Source organism: Athene cunicularia (assembly GCF_003259725.1).
Source record: "Athene cunicularia isolate RWA chromosome 18 unlocalized genomic scaffold, athCun1 chr18_part1, whole genome shotgun sequence".
NCBI classification, from domain to species: Eukaryota; Metazoa; Chordata; class Aves; order Strigiformes; family Strigidae; genus Athene; species Athene cunicularia.
Genome location: NW_020799123.1, coordinates 3,923,690 through 3,940,756, shown reverse-complemented (window position 1 = coordinate 3,940,756; position 17,067 = coordinate 3,923,690). Strand labels below are relative to the sequence as shown.

Genomic DNA, 17,067 nt, shown 5'->3' with positions numbered 1-17,067 from the left:
TAAATAGGGAAAAAAAAAATACACAGTTGTCAAAGGAAGATACTGTTCTGTAACACAGAACTTCATTTAAAAATAAGCACTAGTCCTGAAGCCATTTGCATGGGTCTGAAGATATTTCAGTGATTCAAGAGTTGGCAGGACTTGGAAGAGGCTTATATTGTTTTATTTTTTTTCTATCTGTGAATGTTTATGTTTCTGCAGTCTCTTCCTCCTAAACTGTTAGTCTCTCTAGCTTTTACAACTGCAAAAAGATCCAGATTGCTGGAAGGTAATGAAGTAATAGTCATTACTGGCTTTACCTTTTTGTCTGCTTGTATTTGTTTATTAATATTTTACTATGTTGGGATAAATCATAAGCCTTTTTAAAAACTGAGGAGATTTTAAAGTTATACCCTACAATTTCTCAGACTTTGAAAGAATTGTTTTGTGTCTTTGATCTCTTAGTATTTTGAAAACTCTGAGACTGGAGTAAGAGGTTGCAGAGTATTTTGCCAGTATGTTGCCCTGTTTGCAGTGCTTACAGTCAGAATGATAGATCCTTCCAAGCCCAAGTTGTTAGTTTCTATTAACTAATGATCAGCCTTCAAAACACTCATTAATTGTTTCAGGCTGAAAATGCAAAAGGACTATTTTATTTTTAACAGGAATGTGTTCCCTTTGAAAATTTTGAATTCTGGAACTTTATACTCATTAATCCAAGATTCTCCTTTTGTCTGTGTTTTTTTCCTTTGCTGGACAAGTAACTTTATTACCTTTGATGTACCTAAATGAAAGGTTTTGTTGCAGATTGTTTACACATACACAGTATTTCTCATGTCTAAATGTTTATGGACATTCATTGTCATAAAAATTTCTGTGCCAGAGGAGTTAAGTTGGTGCTGTCTGAAAATAATAAATGAGGAAAGGGAATGCTTTCTTAGTATGCAGAAACTGGCTTCAGAGTAAGTTAATTAGTTTTCTGACTCCTGGTTCTGCTAGACTACTGAAAATTCTTAGATCCCAAAAGATACTTGTACGTGTTACTTCCAGTGAGAATTAGAGGCATAAATAGTCTCAGAATTGAGATTCATTGTAATTTTCATAGTCAAAAGTAATCCTTAAAGCAATCCTTCCTGTTTGGTAGGTGAAGGATATTACCACTATATGACCAGTGTCAGAGCTACAACAAAATAGGTAATAAGGCATTTGCATTTCAGTAATACCATTAAAATTCTAAATCTTCTAAATAACTTCCAAAGCTTTACAAAATTTGCTTACTTCTATTTTTTAAAAAACTTTTTCTAGCATGTTTGTTTTCTTTTACAGCTGCTACTGTACTTGAGTGTCTTGATAACTGCAAGCTGTCACAAAGTAATCAAATGGTTCTTCGCAAACTAGGGATGAAACTTGTTCAACGACTTGGACTTACATTTGTGAAACCGAAGGTAGCAAAATGGAGGTTAGTTTAAAGCTGAAACAGTTTAAAAAAAATAGTCCAAAACCACTCAATAATCTTAGAAATACCTGAATCCATACCTGTGACTACTGGCTTTCTGCCCTCCTAGCCTCCCCTAAAAGAGAAAGAAATCCCCATGGTATTTGGGAATGAACACATTCTTCATTTGCAGTATCTGGAAAAAGTAGATTTCTGCTGCTGTATTTAGTTTCCTATATTTTTTTCAATTTTGGTGTAGTAAACTAGTGCTGGGACAAGCCAAGTCTTTTGACTTTTGATGTTGCACGTTACCCAAGCAGAAGCTTTTTCCTATATAATGCATAACTTGGTGAAGATGGGAAGACAGTGATCTTTGTAACTGAAGTAGTTTTAGTACAGTTTTATAAGAGTGAACATAACTTTTTCCATTACATAGTTCTACCCTGATTTGATAGAAAGTTCACAGGGGAAAAGTGGTTTGCAATCCCACTTTTCGTTTTGCATATTAGTCAGGTTTTGGTGTCTGGTTTTACTTATTGCCAGAGGGCAAACTCTTTTTTAGATTTCTCGCACTGATATTTTTAAATTGCAGGCTCCCTTGGTGACTATTTTTATTGTATTTCTTTTACCAACTTTTGAGAACGTCCTTAGGCATAGAAAATTCTTTTTAGGTGGAGAGTGTACCTTGCCCAATGGCAAAAGTCAGTTTAGCATGTAAAGTATATCTTTTGTAAGAATGTATCTACACCACGGGCTAAATATCTGAGTACAGCTTGGTCAGAAAGTACTAAACTAGCTTTAACATTTAAAAAACAATTTTTAATAAGTTGATTGTATTAATTTATTTTTTTTAGGTTTTGAAGAGGTTTTTAGGGCATGGGAATTTTCCCTCTTTTTATTGTCAGCAGTCAAAGTAGGTTATACTGAAACAGGAGAGGGAGATCATGAAAAGGAACCATTTAAATAGTCTAGCTCTTCTCACCTTGGAAAAGAGACAACTGGGTCAGGAGGAAGGAGAATGGGATACTTTTCTCTTTCCTTTAAAGAAACCACTGAACACCTGGAGAGCTGTACACTGGGAGGTGTAGTAACTTGGCAAGCAGACTTTATGACAGTATGTACCTATTTCAGCTGGAACTTTAATCAGAAAAATAAAGTAACTGTGTCTGTTTCTTGTGCAGATACCAGCGTGGCTGTCGATCTCTGGCTGCCAATCTGCAAGCTCAGGGTTCAGTTGTGCAAAATCAGGTTATAACAGTTCCTGCTAACGAAGCTGACGATGAAGAGGAATATGACATTCCAGGAGAGATTGAAAATGTTGTAGGTGTGTTAAAACTGGGCAGAAATTACTCTAATGCCTGCAAATTAAACATATATCTGAAAACAACCTGCTTAGCGCTAAGAAAGTCATGTGGGTATCTGCTACTGTAAACAATTGGAAAGACTAAAATTTCAGTGTATGTAACTGATGAAAATATACTATACTTTTGTCAATTGATTTCGATTTCAGCATCTCAAGCAGAAACTCAATACTGTAGCATTTTCTGTGGGGCTGGGGGATGGAGTTATTGAAATACATTTTTCTAACTTTAGTAATATGAAAGATACATCTTGGGCATTTCACAGATGGAAGGATGAATTAAAATTCATAATGAAAAACCAAACAAAAAATTGTGTTACATGAAAGCTAAAGAATTATTGTTGAAATTTCAAAGCTGTGGTAGTATCAAAGGAACAGGATTTTTTTAGTAGTATGGAGTCATACAGCAAGTCCTCTGGTAGCTTGCTGGCGGATATGCTATAAATAAATAGGCAAAAATTGCATCAGAAGACTTTTATAACTGAGTAATCCAATAAACCACTGCAAAAAGCACCACAGCCTTTATTTTGAATCTTCCACAGTACTTAAAATTTTAAAACCAAATTTTCTCTTTTAGAAAACTATTTTGACATCTTGTTTCTTTGATTTGAAGTTGTAATTGTGTGGCAAATAGAACTCTAGATACCAGGATTTGTAGCTAAACTGAAAGGCAGTTATGTTAAGAGGAAAATGAATTTTGAACATTTTAAGAAATCTTTCTGTTGTTAAATGAGAATAATCTGTTTTGTTCAAATAAAATTATCTGCAGAGCAATTGTTGGTTGGACTGAAAGACAAAGACACTATTGTCAGATGGTCTGCAGCAAAAGGGTAGGTTTCTTATGGTTATTCTAAACTACTAAACTAAACAACATAAAAATAGAGTCTGATGTAATCCATGATTGATAATTTGTGTGTATTGTCAATATTCACAGTTACTTCAAAAGGCTTTAGCACAGCTCAGGGTATAAGTCCATGTTTGTATCTCTTTCTGATATGAAATTGGGCTAGTCTTTAGGAAAAATTTCATATGGGTTTGTAAATAATTGTTCTGGATAAGACTTGATTTGAAGGGTGTAAAGTAGCATTTTTTCCAAATGTTTTTTTCCTCTACCACTTAAAAAAATTTATTTCTGTGTTCACTAATGGGTAGCTTTTGCTTCAAGTTTGAGATTGTTGTTTTAGGGTAATAAGGTAGTGCCTTGTCATCCTGATGAAGTCAGTCATCTTACTGTAAATTTCTATTAACTGATTTTTTTTATAGGACTTATTCATCAAATGCAGTACTGTGAATCATGTATGCTTTTTCTTTTAACTTCTGTAGAATTGGTAGAATATCTGGAAGACTTCCAAAAGAATTAGCAGATGACGTGATTGGGTCTCTGTTGGACTGTTTTAGGTAAAAGTCTTATTTTATGCTATACATGCATCTGAAACATGTCTGCTTATGAAACAGGAGGACAGCAGTTAGGAAGACAAGTCTAAAAATCTGTAAATTTTGTTGCCTTAATTGTTCCAGATTTCAAAATCTTCTAAGGCATGGATGTGCTAAGGGTGTTCAATAAAGAAATTATTCCTAATCCTTTATCTTGATCCCATTCTAAAGTAATGTGGAAAGACTGAACTTTACAAAAAAAGATGCTCATTAACTTTCTGCTTTAAAAATTGCTGGTGTGCTCATGTCTTGGGCATTGGGTGCATCTTCAGAAACACAGTAGAGCTGGAAATTATATTCAAAAGAGTTCTGAGGATCATCAGAGATCAGATGTAATCTCTATGTGAGTGGTGGCTAAAACATCTAGGAAGAAGGAAGAATAAATGGAGTATAATAAAGATTTATGAAATCATGAATGACATGGAAATGATTACCCTCTAGATTCTATGTTATTAGAACCAAACTAAAATATCAGGTGACAGGTTTGGAGTAAATAAAGGGTGGTCATTATTCATACAGCATGTAGTTAAACTGTAAAAACTTCTTGCTGCAGGATGTGGATGCTAAGAGTATGTGCCTGAACAAAAACCATTTTCTGTAAACTTGTCTGTGATCTGCCAGAGTTTGGAAGTTTTGGAGAGTGTTGCAATATGCTTGTTCTTATACTATACCTAAGGCACGTACTGTTGGCCATGTCAGAGAGAGGCTTTTGGGCTAGCTGAAACTTTGATTTGGTCACGTATAGCTGCTAAGATGTTCTTTTGCTGCATTTACTGATGAGTGACTTGTTTCTACATCCATGTAGAGTATGTAAAGGACATAAGTTATTAAACAAGTATCATACGCTTTCTTTTAATATCAAATTGCTCATCAGGTCTACAATGAATACTTGTGCTTTAAGATCTAACAGTGTTTTAGAGTAAGCTAATAACAAAAAGAATGTCTTTAGTGACAAAAAAAATATTGGTAATGTTTGGTTTGTTGCTCAGATGTACTCAGTTTAAAAAAATCCTCTCATAGTGGTTTTTGAGTACAGATCGAAAATACCAGCTCAAAGGGTAACACATTAAAAAAACCCCAAAAGATTTAAGTCTTAAAAACTTGCAAGGAAAGTATCTACTTAGCCAATACTTCCACTGTGTTACTGTGATTAATTTAAGAGGTGCTGCTGATCTCAATTAACCCTGGAGCTTCAAAGACCTGTACTCACTGTGTTTTCTTTCCTTGTTTTTCAAGTCATAGAGATGAGTAATCTTAACTAGTAATTGAGTGACCTGCTTTCTTCAGAAACACCTGGGAACAAACGTAGACAAGGACAAAGGGAATATCTTCTATATTCTTTGCACTATATATCTAGTGAACAAAATAAAATCAGTTGCTTATCAGAGGTACTTTGTTATATCTCTTGGGATAAGAAGGAAGGATGCCTTATATGGAGATAGATTAAAAGACAAGAGACAGGGAAGCAATAAGTGATTATTTTTCAAAAAGTAGTGAGATTATCAGCACAGTCCTGCAAGGGTCTGTACGAGCCCTGTGCTGTCCAACATACTCATAAAAATCCCGGAAAAAAAGGATGAATTGATGATTTAAAGCTAGCTAATGTAGTGAAAACTAAAGGTGACAGAAAAGAACATGTTATATAAACCTAAGTTAAGTAACAAGCCAGTAAATGATATACGAACTGTAATGTCTAATGAATGCAAACTAAGGTACTTAGGGAAAAATGCAGCTAGTTGTAAAACACTTATTACTACTCAGGAAAGAGATCTTGAAGTCACTGATAGTTCTGTCAAAATGTCAGTGGAGTGCTCAGCAGCTGTCAGAAAAAAGAAGGGCAAATGGAATGTTAGATGTTGTTAGGAAAGGAAGAGATAACAAAACCGAAATCACTGAAAAGTGATTTAACTGATGGGGAGTCTTCCAAAGGGAAAGAAAAAATAGAGGGATATAATGGAGATATATAAAATCATAAATATGAAAGAAAGAGGGAAAGTGAGTAATTATTTACTCTTCACTTTTTCTCATAATGCGAGAACTGGGAAGCATCAGGAAGTACGTTTTCACGCAATTATAATTAAACTGTGGAAGTCATTGCCACAGGATGTTATGGAAGCCAAAAGTGTAAAGGGAGTTCAAAAAGGGATTATACAAATTAATGGAAGAGAGTCCCATCAGAGGTTATTAAATATGACATTCTGGCTGCAACCTCTGGCTTGGGAAGTCTCTGTACTGGTGATTGCCAAAGCTGGGAGGAGGCTATTAAAGGACTGATCCTTTATGCTTTGTCTTTGGCTAAGCGTCTGCTATTGGTCCATGTCAGAGACTGGGAGAGACGAAGCTTTGATATGACCTAGTCTATGTTTTATTCTTAGATTCTTACTCCTAATTGAATACAAAATGAACCTTTTGCATGTTTAGTCATGCTGCATGCAACCTTTCCCCTTTTCACTCCTTTATCTGCCAGCGTACCATTTTTTGATATTTCTTGCTGTGTTCACTGCAGGTTGCTCTGTTCAGTTTTATGTTTAGTTTTATGTTTTTTAAGGGTGGATAAACACCACTGTTCGCTCACTGCATAAGCTCGTATAATGTGTTATTGGAAACTATCACTTGAACCTCCTTTGCTAGTTAAGAACCGTGTTTGGCACTAAGTTCATTAGTTATTTTGGGTATGTTCTGTAAATCTGGATCGTTTGTCAGCATACTGGACAGTTGTTTTCCTTTTCTGGATGAGTTTTGGGTATTTTACCTCTTTATTGAGGTTACATTTATATTGATAAATGGATTTTTTCCCTTACTTGATCATGTTTATAGCAGTATGTATGTTGCACAAAATGGAAAAGAAAACATGTTCAACTTGTCATTTTTCTATTTCAGAAGTCTAACAATTAATAACACAATAAACACATGCTGGTTTGGATTATGTGTCTTTTAAAATGTTAGGAATTCACCATGAAAAATGAAATCTGAAAAGGGAGGCCCAGTCTTAACAAAACTTGTTTTTGTTCTAAAATTAGTTTCCAGGAAACAGACAATGCATGGCATGGTGGATGCCTGGCTCTGGCTGAATTAGGCAGAAGAGGATTGTTACTCCCTTCCCGAATTTCAGATGGTGAGTTGTAGCTGCTGAATGTTAGTAAGTTCATAAACTAACAATTTATAGTATTAGAGATTGAATGTGTGGCAACGGACTGGAATTTGCTGATGTGAGTGTGCTGAATAATGATGGTAGTATTGAATTCTAGAGTAAAAAATATGCCTATGGCAATATTTAAGGTACTTCTGTCAAAAGCACTGTCTTGGGTGTGCCTTTTTTATACTTAATAAATTTTTCTTTCCAAAATGAAATTAGTTTCTTGGGGATTTCTTCTTTCTTCCTCCCTCCCATGTTTCTTTGTACAGTTGTATAAAAATTCTGTGTCTCCATATTGTGTCAGTGTCATTATTTAAATAGAATATATTAAATAATTGATGACTAACTTGCACTTTAAAGCTAATAGCTTATGCTGTTTGTTTCTGATTAAATTTCAGAGGCCAATTTTGCATAATTAATACATGAATTGTTTAAATTTTTAATGGTTTTTGAAATGTCAGGGCAGAAAGAAAAATAACAGGGCAGAGGAATTGTTTCTTTGTGTGTTCTGTATGTATCAACGTACACAGAAATAACAATGTGAAAGTAGTAGTTCTTTGTTTTATGATTTTGGTCAATTTTTTTTAGAGAGTTGAAAAAACAAAAGCGTAATGTAGGAGTACACATGCACTGTTGGGCACTTTTACAGCAGTATCTTGGGCTAGATGGTTCTTTTGACCTCATCTGATACTCCTGTGCTGAACAGTGAAGTTGAACACTAATTTTCAAAACTGTACTAAGTTAGATTGTTAAATCTTTTCTGAAGATCTGTTGACTTGTTCTAGAAGAAATTGTAAAATACAGTATTTAATACAGTTTATTCTTCTGTCTCCATGAAAAGAGTTCATGTTCAATATAGTATCTGTTTTGCATGTGAGAATTTTTGTGCAGCTAGCCTTCAGTTGATTTCCCTTTTCTAATTACTTTTGCCCTTGTATGATAAAAGATGAAACAGTTAAAAACCTCCCAACTTTAAGAATGGGAAGTCATCCAAAGGTAAGCTTCTATCTAAGTTCTAACAAAACTGGAACTGTACACATCTGTCAAGGAATCGGGAGATCCTCATGTAATAGATTTTTTTAAATCTAAACTGGAAGTTTCATGCAAGTTTGATATTGTATAGAACTGCAAAAGATGTGAGTGAATCCTAGCTCTGCCAGTGCTATGACATGTGCTATGAAACCACCTCTCTTCACTTTTTAGGTTGTGTTTTTGTATATGTAGAATGGGGATGATAGTTGTTTTCTTCACACCCTTCTTATTCTGCAGAGGTGCAGTGAAAATACATTGCTGCCTGTGAAGGTCATTTTAATATACATAGGCTTACATGCAGATTTTTAATTTCTCAGATTGTGTACAATGTAGCTTTCTTGGCCTACAGAAGCTAAGATAGGGGGAAAGGGAAAGAGTGAACATAATCATGGCAGCACGATCTTTCTGGGAAAGGCATAAGAAAGAATGATTTTATTGGAATTGAAAGTTTCTTAATAAAACAGTGCTGATAATTCCAACAGTCATTCTATAAGAGAATGGGTAAAAAAACCTATGGAGACTATCTTGACTAAACTGCAACTCCTTTGGTTATCTGATACTCAAGAATGTGTTACACAGAGGGCAGAAAGATAGGATGTTGTGGAGGATGAGTAAAAGAGGATAGCCTGAATTTGTAGGGATAGAATTTGGAAAGACTGGACATAAAATGGGATACCGTTAGTGAATAATATAACTGCTAATGAAAAATCATGCTATATCTTCATCAGAGTCAAACCTTTATTATCACTGAGCAGTTCTAGGCTGCAGTGTAGTCATGGCACACTTAACATCAGCCGTTCTTGGGTTTTTTTTTCCTTTTGCTTTAATGGACCTTGTTTTCCATCTAAATTATTTTGAAAAAATAATTAAACTAAATACAGTATATTCTAGTTTAATTTGCAAGTATGTCTGACTCAGTTTTGCTTTATGTAAGTTAGCCAATCCATTATTAATGCAGAAATTATAATTATTTAGAGAAAGACAAAGGAATGAATTCTGGAAGTTGGAAGAGAAGTTAACACAATGATATTGAGGAATTGTCTTGTACTTCGAAAGACAGGCCTATGTTTGAATTGTCCTTAACAAAATGATGTAAGAAATTAGGACAAGTGCAAAGTAGTGTTCCTAGTTAGGAATAAGTATCTACATTGTTCAAGATACAGGGAGTCACTTCTAGGCAGTGTTATACAGAAAAGGTCTTAAGAGTTCATGTGGGTCACCAGAGTCAGTCATCAGTTTTATTTCTCTCAGTAGAGTAAGATGGTGAAAAAGAAGTGATAAAGAGAGTGTGGTAATCCTTACATCTCACTTGATACTAAAATTAGGACACATAGGGTACTCACCTTAGGACATCGCACTTAAAAGATTATTTAAAGAAAGCTATCAGGAATAATGAGAACAGGAAGTAAGACTCACAGGGTAAGACTGATAGAACTAAGGATATTGGTTGAGAGAAGACAAAGCTGGTAGCTTATTCTCTTCCTCTTAAAAGAAAACCTTTACTTTTTGACAACTATTTTCAGTGACAGCACAAGCCTACAGGTAACGGGTATAATTTGCAGCAAGAGAATACTTAGATAAGCATTAAGACTGATTTTCTTATTTTAGAGGATCTGGAGCCCTACAGTATTTTGTTTATGGAAACTGAGTTAGAAAGATTTCAAGTTAATCAAGGTATGGAAAGCTGTTTGAGTAGTTAACCTTCATGGTTCCCTTCAGCCCAGTTTTTATTTAATTTGAGGAATGAAGTAGACCACCACAGGAGCTTGTTTTTGTGAGCAATATTTGTATAGAGATGGTGAGGAATAAATCCCTGAATTGTATGGAAAAACACCAAAGAGTTCTTCTTTGTCTTAAAAAAAAAAATCAAATTAACAATAAAAGAGATACAAGGGATTTTTAAAAACTAGGGATAAGGGAAAGTATGAAGCTTTCTGCTTCCAGAGATTAGTGAGGCAAATAGCTTAATGTAGTTTAAAAAACAGCAGTGGCAACACTAGACTAATTTCATATTTGAAAATCACAGACTTTGTACCATACATCCCTAAGCTTGAAGCATATTCCCTTTGTTCAAACTCAGATGGATACTGTCTTTTGACAGTCTAGGAAAAACTTTACTCCGTGAAAGATTAAATTAAAGATCAATGTTGTTACTCATTTTTTTGTTTCTTGGCTTAGAAACAACCCCTGAATTTACTGTTTAATGGTAAACTTCTTACAATGCACTGACTGAGCTCTTAGCTCAAAACACCATAGCATAAAAAGTTGGGGAAAAAAAATTCTGAGAAATCTACGTCGTGTTGAATGCAACTCTGCTTCCTTACATAAGTTTATAGCTTCTAGAAATGTTTAAGCAGATGGGAATGTCTCTCATCTCATAATGAATCAATGATAAATGTATACCCATAGTTTAAAGTGAATAATAGTTAGTCTGGGTTTGTTTTACTTAGACTGATAGTGCACACTGAAAATTTACATGGGGTATTTATACAGCAGAACAGCCTCATTTTATTTAAACTTTTGTAAAAGTTTTGGTAAGCTGGGCAGCAGCTTTAAGGCAGAGGGAATTCTGAGATTTTTCATATGAAGCTAAAGTACAGATAAATTAATCTGCATAATGAACTTTCTTCACTGAAAGCTCCTTTTTTAGAGTTGATTGGTATTCCATGCCAAATTTTACTTGTAAATTGAAAATTTAGATAGCAACTTCTTTGCTAATTTTTCTTCAAAGTATGTATTACAGCTAGTGTAGTGAATGTATTTGTGTTCATTAATGACTTTCCATATATTTTAAGTACAGGTCACAGATTTATTTGAAAAATTGCAAGTGTATATACACAGTTATAGAAGCAGAAAATAGGTTTAGATTGTATGTAGAAGCACACTGAAATAATTAATGATACATGTATACTGAAATAAGACCTTCACCAAGAGGGTTTGCCTCAGGTGAAATAAATTATATAAATAACCTTTTAGGCTTGAAGTTTGGAGGTTGCCCAGTGTCTGCCTAACCTCAGAGGATTAGGCAACTATATTATTTAGAACTTCAAATTTTCAGTATTGTTTTCATAGTGGTTCAGTTAAAGGTGAACATAAACTGCATTTGTTAAATTGGTGCAAGCTTTCTTTGCTTTAACTTGAATCTAGTTCTTAGCTGACATAAGAAAAGCTTGCTTATACAAGGTTTGTTTAAACTGGCATGTGCCTCTGAGTAACAAAATTTGGTCTGTTGTTTTACATTATGGCATAATGGCAAAGTGCATTCATACACAAAACAGTTTTACAGTAAATTCTAAACAGCCAGGTTTAATTGTAAACTTATTTAAACTACTGCACAGTGAACTAAAAAGTTTTTCAGAGAAAAAAGACAAAAAAACCCCCTACTCAATGAAATTAAGCCTGAAAAAGTCTATGACAGTATGTTATTGAACAGTATTGTTTCTAGAGCTTAAACATCTTTTAAGAAAAGTTGTAAAAGTTATTTTACATTAATACAAATGCAAAAACCCTTAAAGATTCATCTAATGTTCTTTGGCTTTAGTAATGAATGCAAAAATTCACTCATCAAAATCTGAGCTTATGTAAGGGAAAGTTCAGTTACTTAAAAATATTAATATAAAATTATGAACATTATTTACATGGAAGAGATTGAATGTCTTTTGTCATGGACCAAACCCAAGAGATGGTTTGTAGAAATTTGATGATGTTGCTGGTAATTAGCTTCTATGACCAGAAACTCATTAGAAATTGAAGTATTAAGATACTCTTGTTCTCTTCCTTAAAGTGAAGACTCTGCTACAATCATTCGGCCTTACTCTTTTACTGCTTTGCTGTGATTTTGCTGATTCTTTTTGATTTGTCCTTTTTTGTCCTTTTACTTTTTGATTGCACGGAGTATCCTGAGTATCAGAAGAACTGAGAGTGGCTTCTGTACATGAAGCATTACTGTCCTGAGGACTCTGCCCTTCATTGTCCATTCTAACTTTGCTCGGGCTGTATGCAGCTAACTGACAGAGAGCTACAGCTGCTGTTTGTTTCTGTTCATCACAGCTGTCAATTATTCTTAAGTCTTGAGCTTCATTACGGTGAGCTGTGAAAGATTTGTCACAGGCACTGTTAACAGAGTTTTTGGGGTTACTTGCATCTGCTCCGGAGGTTTCATTTTCAGTGTTTGGAGAAGTAGTAGTACCATTATCATGAGACGGACTGTGGAATGACGTTTTCAGGCTTACTGTGTTACAGGAATCTTTTACAGAGAGGTTCAAAGGCATGTCTTGTAATTCCAGAAAGTTATGACTTTCGGTTTTGGATGTGGTTTTGTATGCATGCTCATGATTAGGTCCTGTGTTTGTGTCAGCCTTTTTGGAAAGATTAAGGGGAACTATTCCTGTGTCTTCCTCTGTGTTGGACAGTGAGCCTTCATTGTTATGGCATTCATTCTGTGTATGTGAATCTTCATCAGTGACGTTAATGCTGAAAGAAATAAGGAAAAAAAAAAAAAAAAGAATTCACAATCAGTTGCTCTTTAAAATTGTGGCTGAGAAAGTGGGCAGGGAGAAGAGAAAAAAATCTAGCTAAAAGTCTGACAATTTTGTTGTTTCTCCTCTATCTTCCCCAAGTCCCTTTCACCATATACATCACTGTAATACAGGTAGTTTCCTGAAATACACAGACACATGCATAGTAATGGTATTGCAAATACCCCATAGACTTAAGGACAATGAGTGGTCTACTCACTATAGGAACTCTGAGTTGTGCTGTGTTTTGCATAGTTAATATAGAACAAATTATCTTGATGCTGTAAATTTAAATATATTTTAGGGGCATTGCATGAAGTGTGTCCATCTATCTTTGTGTGTCCCTAGTAAATCTGACAGGAATTTGCAAAGTTATTTTACCTGGTAGGTGAATCTCCTCTTTCTTGCTGTGTCTGCACACTTTGAAGTAGAGTTGGTTGATCAGTGCTTTTTCTCACAGGTCTGAAAGCTGTGCAGTTTTCTTCTGGTTGCTCATACTTGCCAAACGAGGTAGAAGATGACTTGTTAGAGAGGTCAAATAGGCCTTCGCATGCTTGGCTTGTCTGAGTGAAGTTGGTTGGGCTGGGTCTGCCAGGGGAGCCTGTTGCCGCACTTCCTGCGAGAGGGCTCATTTTCGCATTCTCTCTTTCGTTTTGGTCATCTTTGGAATTACTTTTGGCATGCAATAATGTAATTTCTTTTTCATAATCTGCTTGTTTTTTATGTGAACTTAGAGGGTATTGTTGGGATGGGCTTAAAGAAGCTGGGTACAGCAAGGTAGTTTCTTCCATTAGATGAGAATTTTGATCTCTGTTAATACCAGCTACATGTGAAAATCGGTAAAATGGAGGATCTGTTGGCCTACAAAATCCATATGGTATTGGAGGAGTGGAATGATACTGTTGGAACAATCGATAGTGTTCATATGCAGATGGATTTATGGGTTTTGGAAGTGGCCCAGGGTGGGGAAGAAAGTGTCTTTGATCTTGGGTGCCATAGACAGACAGAGCAGAGTTTTCACACTCTGAATTACCTGGAAGCAAGTAAGGTGTGTAGATAGCCAGCCTGTGCTCATAAAAATGGGGAGAATACTCAGGAATCATCGGTTGCATGTAAGGTGAAATAGAACCAAAGCCTTTTGTGGGAGCAACTTTATGCGGAAACTCTGGGAGGAAAGGAGAACCTGCTTTCCATGGGTGACTTGGTGCATGAAATGCAGACTTAGCGTGGAAAGGTGAGCTTTTGTTAGAGAGTGATATAATTTCAGACACTTCAGTAGTTTCCGGGCCTTTACTATCTCTGTGTTCTCCTACAGGAACGAAAGCTGAGGGCCTTACAATGCTGTCCAAAAGGGGCTGCATGCTGATAGTGCTTTCTGTTGTAGTACTGGCAGGGGTTAATTCCTTCTGAATCGCAGGTTTTTGTCCTTGCATTGCTGTGGTTGTTGCCTGGTTTTGTAATTCAACGTTTTCCTTGGCATCATCTTTTGCAAAAGGATACTGAGGCTTTGAATCGAGATTTGACAGTCCATTTGTGACAGATTTAGAAGAAGTTGGTTTGACTGTAGATTCAAGCTGATTGATCTGTTTGGCCTCCAAGGAACTGGTCTTTGGACACTTGATAACACGATCCTGCTCTGATACTAAAGTAATTGAGTTTTTGCAGAGGCCATACTTCATATGGTTGAAAAGATGGGATTTCTCATTGCAAGTAAAGGGGCACTGAAAGCACTTGTACTTAAATGGCTTTCCCGGTGGTCTTGGGATGTAATGAGGCTTCTTTGGTTTACGTTCTTTGAGGAGACTCATTTTTTTTCTGCTTTAAACAATTAAATGTAATGGTTCTTTATAAAAACTTTCTTGTGGTTAGCTTTCCTCAGTTTTAGCCTCTTGATGTTTCCAGTTTTTCAGGTTTCTAGAATCCTTCTTCCCAGGTGAAGAGAGGAAGCCAACTCCTGCGGTGTCTCAGGGAAGAAGGGGGTGCCGGAAAACAACACTTCTGCAACTGGTAGTGCAGGAACTGTAACACAAAGTTTTTAAAATTAGCTTTAGTGTAACATTAGAACTAAATACAAAGCAATACATTCTTTTAACTCTATTCGCCCTCATATTACATCTGGTGTGTTGTGGGTTTTTTTTAACAAAACAAAAATGCTAGATGCCAGACGAGGTAGACATGCATTAAACTTTGACATCCTTCCACACCTAAACATAGTCACCGAAGTGGCCTAATTTTCAGCAGTGCTAGTCACCTGCCTCTGCTACTGGCTTGAAGGAGTTTTCTTTGAAAACTGAAGGAACATTCGTTAGGAAGATTAAAGTAGAAATCTAGGAGGAGCTGTTGAGAGACAAGTGGAGGTGGGTAGGATGAGAAGAGGCAGGTCCTGGCAGCAACTGGATATGGGGCAAGCCTGTCAGGCCGGTTGGGGAGAGAGAGGAGGGAATTTCCTGCTTTGGTGAAATGAGGGTGGAGTGGATTGGTTGCACATGGGTAGCTGACTTGGCTCTTTCTGAGACTGACCAACCCCCTCTTTTAACTGGCATGGCATTTCCTAACAGCCTAATCTCAATGGATACCTCAAAAGTGGCCAATCTCTCGAAGGATAAAACCACACCAATTTTCTTCCTCTTCCTAATTCAATTAAGAGAAATGAGTACTGCAATATCTGACTAATAGAATCTTCTGCTTGATAAACACATTTCATGTTCTTCTGCTGCGTAGTACCTTACATATTGCATATAGTTAACACAGACACACAAGTGTATTAATTCAGGTAAAAAAAGTGCCTGACAGTAATTGATTTATGGGGGAATGATCTGTCTTCCTTTCTTCAGAAAAACTAAGGTTGTGGATACTTTATACAACCTAATGATTTGCTCAGTAGATAAGTCAGGAGGGCTTGTATCAGCTTGTTCCATTATGTTCACTGATTCTGAAGGCGTGAGAAACTCTCAGAGTCAAGTTCTCATGATTTTATAGGATGTGTTATGGCAGAGATCTAAAAACTGATGATTTCATCATGAACTATAAGCATCATTATCAAAATGATGACTGTTGCAAAACCACGTACTGTATCTATTGTGTTACCCGAAACTACAGGAATACTAATTGTAAGAGTGACTAGGTAGCTTGATTTTTTTTTTTTTTAAAAAAGCTTTTTACATATAAGTTTGAATTAGTAGTTTTAAAATACTAAGTTTATGAAAAGAATTGCTGGTAATTACATGCCGTGCGATTTTTAGTTAGCGATGTTTTGCATTTCTTAAATCAGAGATTATTTAATAGAAAATGACATGCAACACATTATGAAAACCGAAGGCAAAGCTACAGAATTGCTGCTTGTTTCATCAGGTATAGTAATTCTAGTAAATTGTATTAAATGTTGTTTCTGATGTCATAGAAATATTAATTTTGTTAAAATAGTAATTGTGAAGGCGCCTTGAAAAATGCAAAGCTGCTCTGTAAGTAGAAAAAACAATCAAGCTTTTTCTTAAAATTAACAACTTATTAAATATGCCATAGCCTAATGAAAAAGGAATGTGTAGAGAAGTAGCTTTTTATTTTTGAGGTTTTTGCAAAGCTTTTTTTGTTGTTTGAGTTGGATACTGATACTGTAACAATAAAAAAAATAAAATTGAATTATACAGCAGCATGTTAAAGTCTTGTCATTGGAGTCTGGTTAAAATGGTAGTTCAATAAAAAAATCAGAGTATTTAAAAATATTTTAAATAATGATAGCCAGAATTCCTTTGAAAGATTAAGAATAATGCTTTTACATTAAAAAATAATAAATAAAATATTGAGGCATAGGAGGGGAGGTACAGATAGGGAACTAGTCTTTTTTTCTGCCTTAAGTGAGCTTGTTGCATTTATTTTTGACTAATGGTGTGTAACTAACGTGGACAGCTTGTAATGGACTCGGTCGAGTCAGTTTGTACCTGTTGTTCTTTATATCTTCTTGGAAGTACTTGTACTAATTATTCTTGAAAAAAAATATTGTTGTCAAAACTCCATTGCATTCTTAGTTGAACCATTTATGATAACAGTCTGAATTTGCATTCAGGTGCAGCACTTATAATAAAGAGATGTTAATTAGATTTTCTTGTTCTGCTAGCTTTCCTTTGCTTAATAATGAAAATTCCTGTGTGTCCTGTTCCCCCCCCCCCCCCCCCCC

At 35.4% G+C, this 17,067-nt stretch overlaps 2 protein-coding genes across 4 annotated transcripts in view; one reads left to right on the top strand and one right to left on the bottom strand.

Annotated features, from left to right (window-relative positions):
• TBCD (tubulin folding cofactor D) overlaps positions 1-17,067 on the top strand; it is a 128,609-nt gene that overhangs the window by 21,045 nt on the left and 90,497 nt on the right. For all 3 annotated transcript variants that reach the window (XM_026861357.1, XM_026861356.1, XM_026861358.1), the window contains 5 exons: positions 1,306-1,438; positions 2,596-2,738; positions 3,544-3,604; positions 4,098-4,172; positions 7,229-7,323. In XM_026861357.1, the coding sequence (XP_026717158.1) occupies positions 1,306-1,438; positions 2,596-2,738; positions 3,544-3,604; positions 4,098-4,172; positions 7,229-7,323 (507 nt within the window). The remainder of the gene's footprint in view (positions 1-1,305; positions 1,439-2,595; positions 2,739-3,543; positions 3,605-4,097; positions 4,173-7,228; positions 7,324-17,067) is intronic.
• ZNF750 (zinc finger protein 750) overlaps positions 11,185-17,067 on the bottom strand; it is an 8,404-nt gene continuing 2,521 nt past the window's right edge. The window contains exons 2-3 of the mRNA XM_026861359.1: positions 13,275-14,912; positions 11,185-12,849 (exon numbers count right to left, since the gene is read on the bottom strand). Coding sequence (XP_026717160.1) covers positions 12,132-12,849; positions 13,275-14,701 — 2,145 coding nt within the window. The 5' untranslated portion in view covers positions 14,702-14,912 and the 3' untranslated portion in view covers positions 11,185-12,131. The remainder of the gene's footprint in view (positions 12,850-13,274; positions 14,913-17,067) is intronic.